The following is a 16764-nucleotide window of genomic DNA, read 5'->3' as shown; positions in this document are numbered from 1 at the left end:
TGTTTGGTCTTTTTGTTTGTTTGGGTTTTTTTGTTTTGTTTTGTTTTTGTTTGTTTGTTTGAGACAGGGTTTCTCTGGCTGTCCTGAATCTGCTTTGTAGACCAGGCTGGCCTCGAACTCACAGAGATCTGAGTGTCTCTGCCTCCGTGAGTGCTAGAATTACAGATGTGTGCCACCAGCTTTGTTTCTTTCTTGATTTAAAAAAAAAAACAACAAAAAAAAACTTATTTATTTTTATTTGGTGCCTATGGGTGTTTTTTCTGCACATATATCTGTGCATGTAGTGACATGAAGGCCGGAAAGGGCATCAGATTCCCTGGAGCTGGCATTACAGGTTTTGTGAGCCCCCATGTGGGTGCTGGAAATCCAACCCCAGTCCTCTGGAAGAGCCTTACCTGCTGAGCCATCTGTCCAGCCCGCAAGGTCATTTCCAACTGAACAGTGAACTGTAGACCAGCTTGGGCTAGGTGAGACCCCACCTAAATAAACGCATTGATCAACTAGTACTTAAAGGGCAAACAAATCTCGGCTTTCTATTCCGACATGAAATGACCAGGTTCTATACCTGTGTTGCCCAGAGACCACTGCACAGTGAGGGAGTCAACAAACCCTAGCCAGCTCAAAAGGGGCCACAGAGAGGAGCCCGTTGGCAGCCCTGCAAGGCTGAGTCACAGATCTGCTGTGGAAATGAGTGTGCAAAGGGGAGGAAACTGAGCTGCGGGGGAGAGGGGCCAGGACATAGTTGGCAAGGATTCCTTTTCTCTGTCCATAACTCTGCTACAATCGGCAGAGTCCTCACCCTCAGGATGTTGAGACACTAGCCTCCTGTTCCCAGAGCTCCCCCTTGCTTTTCCCACTTGTTTTAGCTGGTGTTTGGTTTTGTGTGAGGCTGGGCTTCCTGTAGCCCCGGCTGACCTCACACTAAGTCTGAGGATAGCTCTGAACTTCTGACCTTCCTACCTTTACCTCCTGGTGCTTGGAATACAGTGCTACCACGCCTGGCTTATGTTGCCCAGGGATGGAACCCAGAGCTATATGTACATTACAATCTGACAAATGGGCTCAGCACCATTCTTTTTTTTTTAATTTCAGGCAGGTACTCACTTCATAGCTTGGGATGCTCTGAGGCCCAGGCTGGCCTCAGACTTGTGCTGATCTTCATGACTCAGCCTCCCAGGTGCTGGGAGTCCAGTGTGTGCCCTCACAGCAGCCCCTGCTTCTGTTCTTTACTGAGGGGAGCAGCCAGCCCTGCGCTTCTCACACTGCTTTCTCTCTCAACCTCGAAAAGTACCAACTGGTGAGCTGCGCCTGCAGTGAGCTTGTGACAAGCTGCTTTCTAGGAGACCTCACTGACTAACAACCTGTGACTCCGAAGGTCACAGGCTGGACTTAGAGCAGAGGGTCAAGACACTGAGGACTTAGACTGGCCTCGGAAACCATGATTAACAGAAGTAGGCAAGGAGTAGGCTGTTACAGGAATTGGTGAGGCCCTGAGCACATGTCTGGCCGTTCACAGGACAAACCCTAGGCTCTCCCTCACACTTTCCCTCAGGGCTGTGGCTGAAATTCTGAGCTGGTGGTCTTCAGTCTGATCTGTGAGGACAATTCTGGACTAGAAAATGTCCGTTAAAACACCCAGAAGTGCAGGTGAGCAGGTCAAGGGACAAATCTGCCCTGAGGACCGCCTGGACTCAAGCTAGGAGCCCATCATGGAAGTCCCACCACACTCACTATCACTGGCTACAGACAGGCTTCTGGCCAGGGTCGCTAGTGATGACAGTGGTGACCACAGGGAGGGTGGTAGCCAAGCTCATCTCCACTGTCCCAACAGATACGGAAACGATTTTAATCTATTCTCTTGGAGCTGTGACCAAACACCTAGCAAGAGGCAGCTAAGGGAGATGGGTTCATTGTGGCTCACTTCAAGAAGGGCCAAGTACGTGGCTGAATGGCAAGTGTGTTTGCTGCCCAACGACCCGCGCTCAAGCCCGGGAGCCACACAGTGGAGGCCGAGACCCCCAGCTCCACAAGTTGTCTTTGGAGTGCCACATGTGCCCAGGAGCATGTACGTGGCCATCCTTCCAGGAATAAATAAATGTAAGTTTTAACATTGAAGAACAATTAAAAAGGGACTGGAGAGACAGCTCAGAGGTTAAGAGCACTGGCTGCTCTTCCAGAGGACCAGAGTTCAATTCCCAGCACCCGCATGGTGGCTCACAACCACCTATGGTGAGATTTGGTGTCCTCTTCCGTGTGCAGCATGTAAGCACACATGTAGGCAGAACACTGCATTCATAACAAACAAACACATAAAGAAATCTTTTAAAAGAAAGGCTAAGGCCCATCGTGTTGGCAAAGGATGCGGTAGCAGGAAGGGTGGCTAGCCAGCTCTGCGAGCAGAAGCAGAGATCAACGCTGAGGCGCTGGGACCTCAGCCCATGGGATCACGCTGCCACATTCAAGGTGGGCCCTCCACCTCAGCCAACCCAATCCAGAAAGCCTCTGGGTGGCGTGGACAGGTGTGTCCAGGTGGCTCCAGGCGACCGTTTTAAAGCACCAGTGTTGCTTTCCAGATGAGCAGTCCCCAGAAGCTGCCGCCTCAAGCACTAGTGAGGGGCTGAGGCTCTGGCCTGCACAGCTCACACTTCAGGCTGTGCTGCATTTCCGAGGGTTCTGCGTGGCTGCCCCATGGCCTCCCCGCAAGTTCAGAAGCCTTCAATCACCGCTATCTCCTCCTTTTGCCCATCCCCCTCTTTCCTGTGCCCTCGCTCTCAAACGCCAATGGTGAGGCATGGGTGACCTCACCAGGACCTCCTGTACCCGTGAGTACCAGGGCTGCCCTCTTCCTCTTAGCTGTAGCTGAGGCAGAGCCTACGGCTTCCTGTCAGTAAATACACCCAGGGCTGCAGCGAAAGGCCCATCCCTGGGAAAGAGAAGGGGATTTCAAGTCTCTCATTTTCCTGTCCAGTGGAGTCACTGTTCCTAACAAGGTTCCAGCTCAAAACTGGGGCCTAATTCAGCCCTGAAACCCCCTGAACTGTTCAAGGCCAGGCTGGTGCGAAAAGCGGCAGAATTTCGGACAGGAAGTTATGTGGCTGTGTGGGTGTGAGGGAAGCTTCCTCCCTCTCTTACACTTTCTATGCTTTGGGGCTTTGCTCAGCAGCCTCCCCTCCCCCAGCCCAGCAGACCCTCCGAAGCTTCATAAAAAGCCTCTGCTACAGCAGCAGTGAAGATAGCAGGGTGAATCGGCCCTAGGCCACTAATCCTGCCCCTCATCTCCCCTAGACACGCGCTCGCTTCTGACAACACTCGGGACTTTCAGTTCTTCAGCGCAGAGGCCCCTTTTCAGAATGCCTGAGCTACTCTGCTCTCTCAGAGAGCGTTTGACCCCCAGCGCCTTGGCGATCCTAGCCTGGGTTTCCCGCCTATCAAAGCTCTGTTTCTGGGTAACAAACAGAGGCGAACTGGACCTCCTCAAACTCAAGCCCAACCTCAGAGCACCCTGCAGCTCGTGAGGAAGTCTCTAGAGTTCAGAAGCGAATTTGAATAAAGTTACTGCTAGCAAATAGAGCAATTTGCATGTTGGAACTCAGTGGGTAGGGCTGGGATCTTTAGGAAACAAACAGCAGAATTTGTAGACTGTCTCTGGGGTTCCCGGTCCACCCCTCAGATGGGCTACCCTCAGCAGCAGCCCGGCCAGCATCCTGCTGCAAGAACATTTCCTGACCAGCTGCTGTGGAGGGATGCGACAGGGATGGCGCCTTCCTCTCCCTGTGTCTGAAGGACAACTGAAGGGTGGCAGGATGACTCTAACATCTCCTGGGTTAAAAACACACCGTTCTGTGGTTCTCCCAGTGAACATAAACTGTGTCTTCCGGCACTCGCCTTCGTAAGCCTTATAAAGGAATTGTGTGATTTTAGCCCTTGCTGAAGAGCGGAGGCTGGTAGGAGGGGTGCCGTCCACAATGGGGGCTTGAAGGAGTCACCAGAACCAAGCCCTTTGCCTGGGAAAGGCTGCAGTCTATCCTTCCCTCTTTCCTCTTAGTGCTTTTTCTCCTTCTTCTCTCCTACTTTTATTTACGTATTTGTAGTGTGTGCAAATTCCCACGCACTAGCACGCGCACCCGTGCATGTGGAAGGCAGAGGTCAGCCCTGGATGACTTCCCACTGCTCACTACCTCTCCTCATTTTTTTCTTCTCCACTGTCTTCCATGCACCACCACCCACCCCCCAGACAGGGTTTTCCACTACACCCAGGACTCACTGACTGAGCCAGGCTGCTAGACTGCCAGCCGCTGAGCAATAGCGACTCAGCTGCGCCTTCTCAGCAGTGCTGAGAATGTAAGCGTGCTCCGTGGGTACCTGGCTTTTTCCACTTACAGGGATGATGGGGATTGGAAGTGAGGCCCTCAGCCTTGCACGGCGAGCACTTCGCTGGCTTTGCAATTGTACTAGCACAGCCTCTTTCTCTTCCCCTTTTTTTTCTCTCATTTTTCTTTTTTAGCATCTACACTCACAACAAAATCCTCTCCTTTCTGTCCATGCTTTTTGTTCCCTTTATAAGAAGGTTCCATCTAGTTGAGTGGTGCTAGCACACACCTTTAATCCCAGCACCGGAGGCAGGGGCAGGCAGATCTCCATGAGTTCAAAGCCAGACTGGTCTACAGCGTGAGTTCCAGAACAGCTAGGGCTACACAGAGAAACCATACCTTGAAAACCCAACAAACAAACAAAAAGATGACTCAACTTCCACATCACTGAGGGTCCAAGGAAAATGAACTGCTTTTCTGGGGTCTTTCATAGCTTTACTTGACATTCTGGCATTTCTGCAAGAATAGGCACCTGGGGAAGAGAAGTGCTTGTTTACTTAGATGAGGAGACAGTCTGTTCACTGATCCTGTGCTGACTAGAATGAGCAAACAGAGCTGCTGGGAGGCCCAACAGGAACAAGATTCTCAGACCTGGAAAAATGGCTCAGCAGTTAAAAGCACTAGCTGCTCTTACAGAAGTTCGATTCCCAGCCTCCAGCTTCAGGGAGCCTACAGCTTTTTCTGACCTCTGAGGATTCCTGCTATTAAAGTATCACCGTGCCCAAATGTGCACTCAGGGATACACATAAAATTAAAAGAAGAAAAATCATCCTACCAGTTTGGTATAATGTCAGCACTTAGAAGACAAAGGCAGGGGGATTTCTGTGGGTTCCAAGACAGCCCGGGCTACAGAGTAAAATCTTGTCTCATAAGTAAGTAAATAAGTAAATGAACAAACAAATAAAAAACCTGTGGAACTCTGCTGGGTAAGGCTGAAGTCTGACAGTTCTGGATAGCCTCTGTGCTCCGTCTGTAACGGTGGACTCCCTTTTCCTCATCAGAGTTCTCTCTCTGCGTGACCTCGTACCCCAGATCTTGTAAGGAGCATAATGTGGCCCTCAGGGAAGATTACAGGCTGCACCGATTCCTGATAAGAAAGCCTGCTCGCCAATCACCTGGGGATTCCTGGAAATGCCCAACCCTGTGCTAAGGTTCTCTTAGCTTTCAGCAATGACCTTCATTCTTCCCCACCCTTAGGATCATTAAGTAATATGTTCTCCTTGTGACAGGACTGTGCTACTGCTTGTAAATGAGGCACTGAACCACTACATGTAAATCAAGTATCCCTGGCACCTCCAACCCCAGCAAATCAAACATTCACCCTTGAAACCCCTCCCACTGCCCAAGGTTTATAAATCCCTGATTTCACACCAAATAAAGGTGCTGCATGACGCCATCAGCTTTCCACCATGGCCAGCTGAGATTCATCATTTATTCTGGGTCAGGTCTCCCCTCATTCCTGGAGATTGAACTCCTGGAGCTGAGCTGCCAGGAGCCTGCCTGACTGCCACAAGCTCACTGACCACCAGGGAAGCACCCATTGGGCCTGGACCTGCCCTGCACCTCACTGGGCCTGGGCCTCACCAGGCCTGACTTTCACCTGCAAGCCGACCAGGTATGGGCTTTTGCCTGCACCCTCTGCCATGCTTGGCACAGTGGCTTAACCAAGGAGCTATAACACTTTGGTATAGCCACAGACTTTGGAACGCCCGAGCTTCCACTGCCACTGGTAATCTCCTTTTAAAAGAGCTGATTAATCTTAACAACTAGTGGAAAACTCATTTCTACCTCTCCCAGGTGAGACCAGGAGCCGTGCCTAGCACTCTAGCAGTCCCTGAGTGAAACGAAACCCCTACCTGTTCTTTGACTGGAAGCTGATGGCTGTGTCCCCGACTTTCACTGGGAGAAGAATGACAAACAACAGAATTCTATGGCTGAAGTGAGGTAAGCTGTGCCAGATAGGAGGCTAGGTAACAGGAGACAGGTGTGAATCACAGCCAGCTCACCCACTGGGACCAAGCTAGGTCAAAGACTTCTTGGGAGCCTCAGCGGCAAAGGAAACCCCACTGTCTTGAGCTCTGCCATAGCCCAGGTGCCTCCCGTGCCCTCCATCCCAAGAAGATGGACAAAGGAAACACAGAAACTATCTTTATTACCCAAATTCTAGGTGAAAAGGCCCTGCCTAAGGACAGGGCCAGCTAGCTGCCGAGGGCGGCCTTCCTTCCAGGGCCTTCTGGCCCACTGCTGTGGGGCTCCAAGTCAGGTGCCCCAGAGCACAACACTGAGCCCAGGCTAGCCCCAGAGCTCCCCGCAGGGGCACAGCCACAGGTATCACTGGACACAGGTGAGTAGGTGTGCAACCCAAGGTTCTGAGAGGACAGAGGAGGACGAGCTGGGGTGTCATCGTGGCAGACAGCTGGCCACAGGGTCGGGCCGGACCTGCACAAAGTTCACGGGGCACAGCAGCAGCGGACACATCTTCTCGTGCTCCCTCAGGGCCTCGCTCAGGTGCCGCAGCTCCTCCCTCAGCTTCGCAATCTCCCTGCGCAGCGCAGCGTTCTCCTGCTCCAGGCCCTCATGCTCCTGCTCGAGAGAGGACAGGCAGAGATGGGGTGGGGATGCACGGCAGCGGTCCCGGCTCTTGAGAGGGAGAGGCAGGAGGCCAAGAATTCAAGGGCAGCCTGGGCTACTTGAGACCCTTCGTTCTTTGTTTTCAGGTAGGGTCTCTGTATCCCAGGCTAGCCTGGAGCTCAGTGTGTGTCTCAGGCTAGTTTTAAGCTTGTGAGCCTTCGACCCGTCTCCCAAGTGCCAGGGCTACAGACGGCTGCATGCTGCCGGTCACCCTTGTCTCACTGGCTTCGGAGCTCTGTCTTTCCCCTGGAACAAAATGGTCCCAATTGCACGGCTCTCCTTTCTGAATCAATACTGCTGGACTGTAATTTACACGACACGTGTCTGTGAGTCAGGGAGTAAGGACGGAAGTATACGCCTGTGTTAATATACAGCACATCCCCATCACTCAAAGCGGCCCCTCTCACCCATTGCATCAGCTCTCACCCCAATGCCGGCCTGCTCTTAGACGGCCCCTGCTGGGTTTATGGCCATCCCAGCACCCAGACCTGGACCTGGACCCGCAAGCCTTTGGCTGCGCTAATGAAGGCAAGGATGTGTGCTGTCTTCCGCAGTTTCTGCTGCATCCGGGTGTAGAGGCCCAGAACTGGAGGGGACCAAAGAGCTGCTCTGCCGTCCCCCAAACTGTGCAGGAGCTTCTCATACGTGGGGCCAGCTCCTCCCTCCCGGGGTGGGCACCCACCTTGTAGGGACAGTCCCTGCCCTTTCTGCAATGCTCTGCTCTTTGTACTGAGCCCTCCTCTCTTCCACATCCGCCCGATGAGCTGGGCTCTACCTAACGGAGCCCCACAGAACGAATTCAGTACCCTGCAACCTCAGTTCTTGAAATGATAGGTGACAGACTCGCCCCTCCTCCTAAGATGCCCCTGGGCTCCCTGTGCCCGGACTCGGTGCCCTCTGCCCTGCTGGCGGCCATCCCTGGCACGCACTCCAAGTTGGCAGACTTGAGAAGATGCTACTCCCAGCATGCCGTGCGTGGCTCTCAGGAGCACGCTGGGGGCTGATGCACGGATCATCCTCATGCTGGACCCGAGCTGCTGAGGACTTCCCTGAGTGTAGAAAGCCCCCTGAGTAACTAGTAGAGCCTGACACAGGGCTGCCCATTTCTGAGTCTCCATGGCGTCACCTAATGGACACATGCTGTCACACACTTTACATCACCCAGCAACTTGGAGAGCAGTTCCTCCTCTTCACCCCAGCCCCTGACACACTGTGGCAGCAGCCCCTGCACGCACCATCCTCGGCCCTCCCCAGCCTGAGGCGGGCTACATCTTGTTGAGCCTTTGTTTCCATCCATGCCTAACTTGATTTGTTTGGTCAGATCAAACACACTGGGCACACTCCCTGAGCTGAGGACCCAGCCTCGTTTCCCATCACACCTTGTCTAAGATGCCCCTGGACTCCCTGAGCTGAGGACCCAGCCTCATTTCCCATCACACCTTGTCTATCACTGACCATTTTAAACAAGCAGAACTAACGAACGAAGCCTGGCCTCACAAATCCCTAAGATGCACGCACATCCTCCACTTGGCCTGTGAGGTTTTCAACCTGACTGCCTCTGTCCTTTGCTCTGTGGGCCCAGCCTAAGTTCACCGCCTCCAGGAAGGCTTCCCTGATCACAGCACCTACAAGTCTCACATTTCTCATTTTGAGTTCCATTCAGGTGTTCACTATTGCACCTCACTCACCTCCACAAAGACCAGAGATGCACAGCCCCAAGAGCTCCTGTCACCCTTTCAGAGCCAGCTCATGTGGCCAACTCCTACAGGCTCACAGGCAGTCAGCATGTCTGTTTTCTTCCCACCTCTAGGAGGCTTTCTCCCTTTCAGGTCCCCAAGAGGGGCTGCAGGCAGAGACCATCTCCGGAAGGCCTCTGCAGAATTCTCTCCAGGGCAGCAGCCTCCCTTCCTCTTTCCTGCAGGCTGTCCTGGGTCAGTCTGACCTCACTGGTGCAATGGATGGCCCTGTCCTGTCTTTTCTTACCCTCCTTGTGGTCCGTTTGTGGCTCCTGGCATCCAGATCTGGTGTATGAGGCCTGTGTATGAGGCAGATGGCAGAAGCGAACAGTTCCAGCAAGCTGCCCACTGGATTTCAGGTTTCACTGGATTCCATACACCAAACCACCTTTTTCTTCCTGAGTCTGCAGCAAGATGCCCAGAGCTCCTGAGCCTTGTCTCTGGCATCATGAGGGTCCTTTGCCTAACTGCACCCTGAGGTGCCACAGTTTTCCCAGACCACTGCTCTGAAAGGCTTCAGCATCGTCTGGCAACTCCTGCACCTGCCACCTCCAGAGGGGCTGTCTCATAAAGCTCCCCACACACACTGTGCGAACGAAGGATTTCATCCTGATGGCTGCACTTTGCGCACATGCACGGCCTCATTCCCTGTTCCCTATACCTCTCTCCTGGGCCCTTCCTCTTACCCATGGGGACTTTCTTTCCTGGACTTACGTTTTATTCTCAAGTCAGCGCTAAAGGGACTTTTAGTGATCTGGTGGAATAAGAAGGAAAAAAAAAATAAAGAGAAGCAGTAAAAACATCCAGGTAGGAGTCATGTTATGAAGAAGCCCCAGAAAGGGTGGAGGAGCCCACAGAACACAATCGGAAGCAAAGAGCAAAGCACATAAGCATCTTTCACACGGGGCAAAGATGATGCAAGAGGGGCCACAGCTCAGTGGTGGAGCATTGACTGCAGATCAGGCCGCCACTGGTTTAAACAGACAGCCCCTGCCAGGCTTTCTCGTCCAAAGTCAGTTTACCGCCCAGGGATTTGGGCCTTCTTGGCTAAGAGTTCATCAGAGAGCAGCGAGGTGTCCACACCCCCAATTACCACAGTCACACTGTCAACGCCGGGATCCGAAAACACGGGTGCTGAGACTATGACACATGCCAGGCAGGCCTCAAAGCTCACCTTGCTTGGGCTGGAGCTGGGGCTCAGTTGGCCAAGTGTTTTCTTCACACACACACACACACACACACACACACACACACACACACACGAAGCCCCCTGGGTTCAGTCCCCAGCCCCACAGAGAGCTGTAATCCTAACATTCAGGAGGATCAGAAGTCCAAGGCCAGCCTCAGGGACATGCTGAGTGTGATGGCGATGTAGGTTACACAAGACTCTGTCGCAGAAATATTTGGTGGTCAACAGGTGCAGGTGAGGAGAGAACGGCCTCCAGCAGGCACCCCCTGCCCGCCACATACATGCCATGGCACACACACTCAGATGCGCACAATCCATACAGATGTAAGGAGGCAGTGCCCGCCACCTGAGCATCCGAGGATGTGTCACAGACAAATGGCTCTTGCATCAGTGGCAAAGCCAGTGCCCTGCTCAGCAGCCCTCAGGGCCTGTCCCAGCCCCACCCAACACACACGGCAACAAGGCCAATGCCAATCATGCTGAGGTTGGGAAGTCTTGTCCTGGGGTTTCTAAGGTCAGAGTCACTGAGGCTGAGAACACAAATGAGGACGAACAGAACAAGTGACAGGCCGGACAAGAGTGAGCAGAGGTCTCAGGAGCACACGGCCACTCCACAAGTAACACAGTTAAGCTCTGAGGGGCCTGGAGACTTGGGACCCCAGTGTCATGAACCCCCACTCTCACGCATCACTGACTTTTGCCTCCTCTTGGCAGTGTGGGCTCAGATTTCACCACAGTAGTTACCAGAATCGAGATCTCCAGATTCTACAGTTGGTCTATCCTCAGCCTTGTATGAAGACAGTTCCAATCAGAAAAATGGTGTCACCAGCCAGAGCTGTACAAATTAGTGTCATAATCAGTTCCTAAACTGTGTGTGTCCTGTCACCAGGATTCTCCCTGAACAGGCAATGTTTGGCAACCCCATGACAACACTCACCACAATCGCATCGCCCTAGGCATTTGCCAGTTTGTGACATTTAAGCCTCTCTAGGCTGGCATTACTCCCACCTTTGTTATGACTCAGAATTCTTTCTCAGTCTGACATCCTTGGCGCCTGGTCAAATCTTGACCCACTTCTAAGCCACCTTTCCACGTGGCACAGCCACCCTGCGGCTTTATCTTGGTTCCTGTCTGTAGACTCAACCTAACACTGCCCAGAAAGCAATGCAGATCAAAGTCCCAGCCCCAGCCCAAGCGACGTGAGTTTTGAGGCCTACCTGGTATTTGGAGTTCAGTGTGAACACGGAACACTGAGGGCCACCCTGGCTCCACAAGGGATAAGGCAGGCATAAAGGCAGCACCGCTCCTACGTTCCTTGGTTCACTTGGTTATCAAGTTCAGCCTTGAGACACTGAGAGGGAACGAGTGTGCCCTGGCGTGCCCTTGCCTGGCACTCTTAAGGGGCACTTGTTACCTTCTGTGGCAGGTAGAATAAGCCCCTAAAGATGCTTCCGTCCCGATCTTGGGGACTTGTGAACAGGAACCCGATTTAACAAAAGGGACGTTGCAGGTAAGACTAAGGAGCCTGAAATGGGGGTGATCATCCAAGTGGGTCAATGGAATCAGGGGGTTCCTGAGTCAGCAGGGAGAAGAGGAGATTGAACATGGGAGCAGTGTTGCCTTGACGACTGCAGACCAAGCGGCATGGAACTCCCTAGAAGCTGACAAAAGCGTGGAAGTGGGTCCTCTCCAGAAGGCCTGACACCCTGACAACATCTTCATCACAGCACAATGGGTCTGGACACCCAGCATGAGGGGTGGGGGAGGCGATTAATTTGCTGGGAGCAGCAAGAGCAAGCGAACCCTGCCCTTCCCAAGGACATATGAGGCCTCTTCTCTCTCTGACTCCTCAGCAAGGCTTTGCCCAAGGAACTACTTAGTAAGTATGTTTGGGTCAATCGTGTTGCTGTGTGAAAAGCCTTGTCTCAGACACTTGGTCACCTCTGCACACGCTCAGGACTTACACCACACCTAATTTGGGCTGGAAGATTCTTGAGGGGAGGAGCTGGCTCTCCAGCATGCACACATGGTCTGGAAACAGGGCCAGCACAAATGTGGTTGCCCTTGGCAACACAAATCCAGAACCACAATGACCTTAGGAGCAAGAGGACAGGAGGGAGGCAAAGGGCACCTCTGCTCTTCTGTGGAGGTTTGACAGACCTCACGAGGACTGAGAAGACCTCCTCCGAAGCCCAACCAGAGACCTTGGCCTCCAGGCCTCAGCCGTCCTGCGTCCAGCAAAGACTCTGACACTTACGATGTATGCTGTGCTGTGGGCCCCTAGCCCCGAGTCTCTGGTCCCTGGAGTGTGCACAATCTAAAACTGTTACCTCTGCACACCAACCCTTGAACAGATAAGAACAGAAACACTGCCAACTCATCACCATTCCTGGCTGTGGGGTTGTGTAGCGGTGGTCAAGGAGAGCAGGATCTTGGGGATAAATGGCTGAAAACTTGGTCCCCCAAATAGCAATATTGGGAGGGGGAACCTTAGGGAGATGGCTCCCAGAGGCTCTGTTGGTGGTTGGGTACACTGGAAGTGCGTGTTCATGGAAGGATGTTCACTGATTCATTCACAGTCTGCTCATCCTGCCCTCCACATGCGACCACACAGCAGAGGGCCCTCACTAGCTGCAGAGCACTGAGCAGATGTGGCTCCATATTTTGAGACTTTTAAGCCTCCAAAACCCAGAGGCAAATAATCTCTTCTTTATCAACTGCCCAATCTGCGGTAGTCAGTAATAGAGAAAACAGACTCAGATATAGGCTCCTGATTTAAGAGATAAGGAAAGTGGTTAAGGGCCATTAGCGGCCACGTGGAGATAGTGAGAAGAGAAAGTCTTGGGGTGAAGAGACCACATTCTGCATCCGAGGAGCCTGCAGCAGAGCCCTGGGGACTCCTAAGCAACAGGTGACACGTGGCACTGAGCCCGCCTGGAAGGAACGAACGGACTGTGCTGACTGTGGGACAAGTTCATAGAGAAATGTCCCCCAGCAAGATGAAAAGGCAGGGAGTACCACACCTCAAACAGTTAAGAAAGTGGAGAAGAGGAGGGGGAGGAAAGGAGGAGGGTTGAAGAGGAGGAGGAAGGGAGCAGGGAGAGGGCAGGGGGAAGGTTAGAGGAGGGAGAGGAAGAGGAGGAGGAAAAAGTGGGAGAAAGAGTGGTGCACACTTGTCATCACAGCAGGCTAGGCTCAGTGAGACTGTGCCCCAAGGTGGAAAATCTGGGCAGCAGGCAGGCGTGCCCCCGGAACTGTAGCTGAGATTTTACATCTGAGCCGCAGGTGCAATGCAGAGGGAGAGAGCTAAGCAGGAACGCTGTATCGACGCCCACTCCCAGTGACACACTTCCTCCAAAGAGGCCACACCTCAATCCTCCCCAAACAATTCCGCCGCCAACTTCCACACAGAGCGTTCTAACGTATGAGCCTACAGGGGCCATTCTTCAAACCATCACAGGCAGGATGAAGAAAGAACTTGAAAAGGAGTTAAAAGCATGAAGATCTATTTGGTTTAGCTTTCTCAATTATCTTTGGTTGGGGGAGGGTCTCATGTAGCCCAGGCTGGCCTCAAACTTACTTTGTAGCCAAAAATGGCCTGCACTCCTGACCTTCACAAGTCCCACCTCAGCCAGCTTCTTTTATTTATTAATTTTCTTTTTTGAGAAAAGGTTTCACTTGATTGGCCTGGATCTCTCTATGTAGACCAGGCTGACCTCAAACTGACAGACATCTGCTTGCCTCTGTCCCCAGAGTGCTGGGATTACAGGCATGCATTGTCACTCTCAGTAGTTTTTTTTTTCCTTTTCTTTTCTTTTTTTTTTTTTTTTAAGATGAGGCCTCATTTGGCCAAGGCTAGCCCCTTTAAGTCAAGTCACAGTAAAGCCAAGGTTGACCTTGACTTCTGATTTTCTGATTCTCTGCCTCTGCCTCTGAGTGTTGAGATTACGCTCCACCGTGCGACCCCGACGCTGGCATCAGTGGGCAAGCCTGCTACTGAACTGCTTCCCAGGACTTTAACGTTACTATTATGAACATCATTGTTATTTCTTGAGTCAGTTTTTCTGTAGTTCAAACCAGCCTCAAACTGGGCATCCTCCTGCGTCCATCTCCCCGAGGGCTGAGGACCTTGTATGCCACCACACCCAGCTTTTGCTTGATTCCACAGAGAGAAAACCCGGTGTGGGAAGCACCCGGAGGGCTGGGCTGGAAGGAAGAGGCCCATGAACAGAGAAGCACAACAGCAGGCTGGAAAGACCCAGCAGCAGCATGCAGGCCTAGTGGTGTCATCACTGCCCCCTTCCCAGGTGGAGGATGGCTGTCCCCATGGCTGCCCTGCGGTCCTGCCCTGACCACAGCCTCACCTCGTGGAGCTTGTCAGCCTTCTGAGTCTGCTTCCTCCGGCTCCTCTGAGCGGCAACCCGGTTTTTCTCTCTCCTTCGAACCTTCCTGTCCTCGTCCTCGGGGCTCTGGGGGTAACATGTGGCGAGGTGAGATTCCCTTGGCTTTGCTCAGGGAGCTCCACCATTTCCTCTGCTGCCGTGGACAGTATGGCCCCCTCCCAGCGGGCTGCCCCTGTTGAGGGACACCCGTTCTGGGCAGGGGCTTTGCTCTGTGTTCACCTCCACCCCCATCCTGAGAAATGTGCAGAGAAACTGTCATGCTAAAACGAGGACTAAGAGGCCTGGGGTGCAGCGTAGCGGCGCCGCCCCTGTGAGGGACATGTGAGGCCCATACCCAGGACCGCAAAAAATAAAAAAGACCGAGAGCCGAGGGATAAGAAACTCAGGTTAGGGAAGTTCCCCAGGTATCACGGCCAGCGTGGGGCTGAGTGGGAAGTGGAACTCAGGTCTGCTGGGCTCCAAACCAGCGCTCACAAGCCTCTACCTCACAGGGCGTGTGCTGGAAGGCTGCAGAGCCAGCGCTCATCTGGCAGAGGGAAAGACTGGAACTTGCCGTGCACAGCCTTTATACCCACACACTGGCAAGTCCTTCTGAAACCGTGCAGACCACTGTATGCATTTATTACTAATTGCAACCACACAACTCTACCACTACGGAGAAGACTGAACATCATTGACGACTCGCTCTCTTGAATAATGCTTGGGTGACATTTTCCTCCAGGGTTATTCCAAATGCAAATTTGTGATGCGTCTTGAAAGTTCTTAACCAAGCATCCAAAAATTCTTCATGAGGTGGTATGAAGTGGCGGGCAGAAAAACGCACCGACCGCTGTGCGCTCTTGCTCAGTGGCAAAGGTTTGCTTTTCAGAGCTGCAGTCAAAACGCGTCTTCCAAAAGTAGTCTTCTTTTTGTTTTCTTTTAACAGAGGCTCATGTGCTCCAGGATGGTCCTGAACTCTCCACCTTCCCTTTCCTCTCTAGCTCTGGGATTATACGCCTTTGTCACTACAGTCCTCAGAAGGCCATGATAAACATGCGTGGAGCGTCCGTGCGCTCCTCTTATTAACGCGATTCACCCATTCTCCCAATGCAGATAATAACAGGGAACCTGCCATGTACTGAGAACGCTGCTTGGCCCTGGGGACAACTGCCCCAGGTCAGACCCTCTGCTGCGGGGCTGGTCTGAGAGTTGGCCCTCTTGGATCCCCACACCAGCCTGCATGAGCTACCGCTTCTCGGGGGCAGTCGCTGTCAACTGGGCCTGGCTCCTTCGCAGATGCTCACACCTCCCCCTCCGCAGAGACACCGAATGGAGACACAAATCTTCTACAGCCCGCACAGTCCGTGCAAACATCCTCAGAAGATGCTATGGGGCTCATCTTATAGATGGGGAAACTGAGGCGCGGCCAGTCGAAGCAAATGGTCCAAGGCCTCTTCCTAGTCTGTTGCTAAAGCAGCTAGCTGACCAACAAGTATCCGGACAGCTGTCTAGATTTTGTCTCAGCTGCTTGTGGGTGCAGCTGTGAAACTTGGGGACAGCAGAGGGGGCTGATCGCGTGGGGGCGAGGAGTTTCCACGGCGCTGGGGGCGGAGTCTGCCCACTAGAGATACAACCCCACACCGGCGGGCTGACCGGTCCCTCGTTCCCCGCGCCGCCCTTAGCGGGTGGGGTGGATGCCGGGACGAACCACCCCTTTGGGCTGAATTCCCAATATCGGAGCTCCGGCCCTCCCCACCTCCGGCGCCGGCAGTCGGCAAGGATGCGGCCGGCCCCCGGCAGCGCGGACCACGTGCCGGGCGCTCCGGAGGGAGCACAGGCTGCCCAGGCGCCCGGGGCGCGCGGCGGGGACGCACGGCGAGCGCCGCCCTCCCCTCCCCTCCCCGCGCCCGCTACCTGCGGCTGGTTCCCAGGCGCCGCCACGCTCCTCTGCAGGACGCTGCCCGCCGGGGGCCCTTGCGACATGCCGCGCGCTCGCCGCACGGGGCGCCCTGGACGCGGGGCTCGGCTACCCGCGCTCCGCCCGCATCCCCGCACCTGCCGCCCCGCCCCGCCGCCTCCCGCTCTCCAGGCTCCGCCGCGCCCGCCTCCCCACGCCGCGCGGCCGTCCGGCCCCGCCCCCGCCCCGCCCCCGCGTCCTCCCCGCCCCGCCCCCTCGCCGCACCTCGGGGTCCAGGATCCCCCGGGCCGCCGCTCTCCGCTGGGGGCCCGGCTCTTCGTGGAAGTCACGTGGCAGCCCTGCAGCCCACCCACGGAGGAGAGCCCGCGGGGTGGGGACGGGGTGCCGGCGCCGAGCCACCTTCGAGGGTCCTCGGGTCGTCCTCGGGGAGGGTCTCGGCGGCTTCTCCGCGCCCCGGCGCGGGTCCCCGGCGATGGCGGACTCCCCCCGGGCGAGGCGACACTGGGCACCTCCTCCCTGCGCCGCCCGGAGGCGCCCG

At 54.3% G+C, this 16764-nt stretch overlaps 1 protein-coding gene across 2 annotated transcripts in view; it reads right to left on the bottom strand.

The window, feature by feature from the left end:
- Batf3 (basic leucine zipper ATF-like transcription factor 3) overlaps window positions 1–16398 on the bottom strand; it is a 42292-nt gene extending 25894 nt beyond the window's left edge. The window contains exons 1-3 of one of the 2 annotated variants that reach the window (XM_021651055.2): window positions 16223–16398; window positions 14291–14395; window positions 6505–6953 (exon numbers count right to left, since the gene is read on the bottom strand). In XM_021651055.2, coding sequence (XP_021506730.1) covers window positions 6771–6953; window positions 14291–14395; window positions 16223–16291 — 357 coding nt within the window. In that variant the 5' untranslated portion in view covers window positions 16292–16398 and the 3' untranslated portion in view covers window positions 6505–6770. Of the gene's footprint in view, window positions 1–6504; window positions 6954–14290; window positions 14396–16222 lie in introns of those variants that run through there. The other variant, XM_060364925.1, reaches the window with a different exon arrangement.
- Between the last annotated feature and the right edge of the window lie 366 nt (window positions 16399–16764).

Source organism: Meriones unguiculatus, chromosome 11 (assembly GCF_030254825.1).
Source record: "Meriones unguiculatus strain TT.TT164.6M chromosome 11, Bangor_MerUng_6.1, whole genome shotgun sequence".
Taxonomy (NCBI): Eukaryota; Metazoa; Chordata; class Mammalia; order Rodentia; family Muridae; genus Meriones; species Meriones unguiculatus.
Note: the sequence above shows the minus strand (reverse complement) of the source record. Positions and strands in the feature narration are given on the sequence as shown.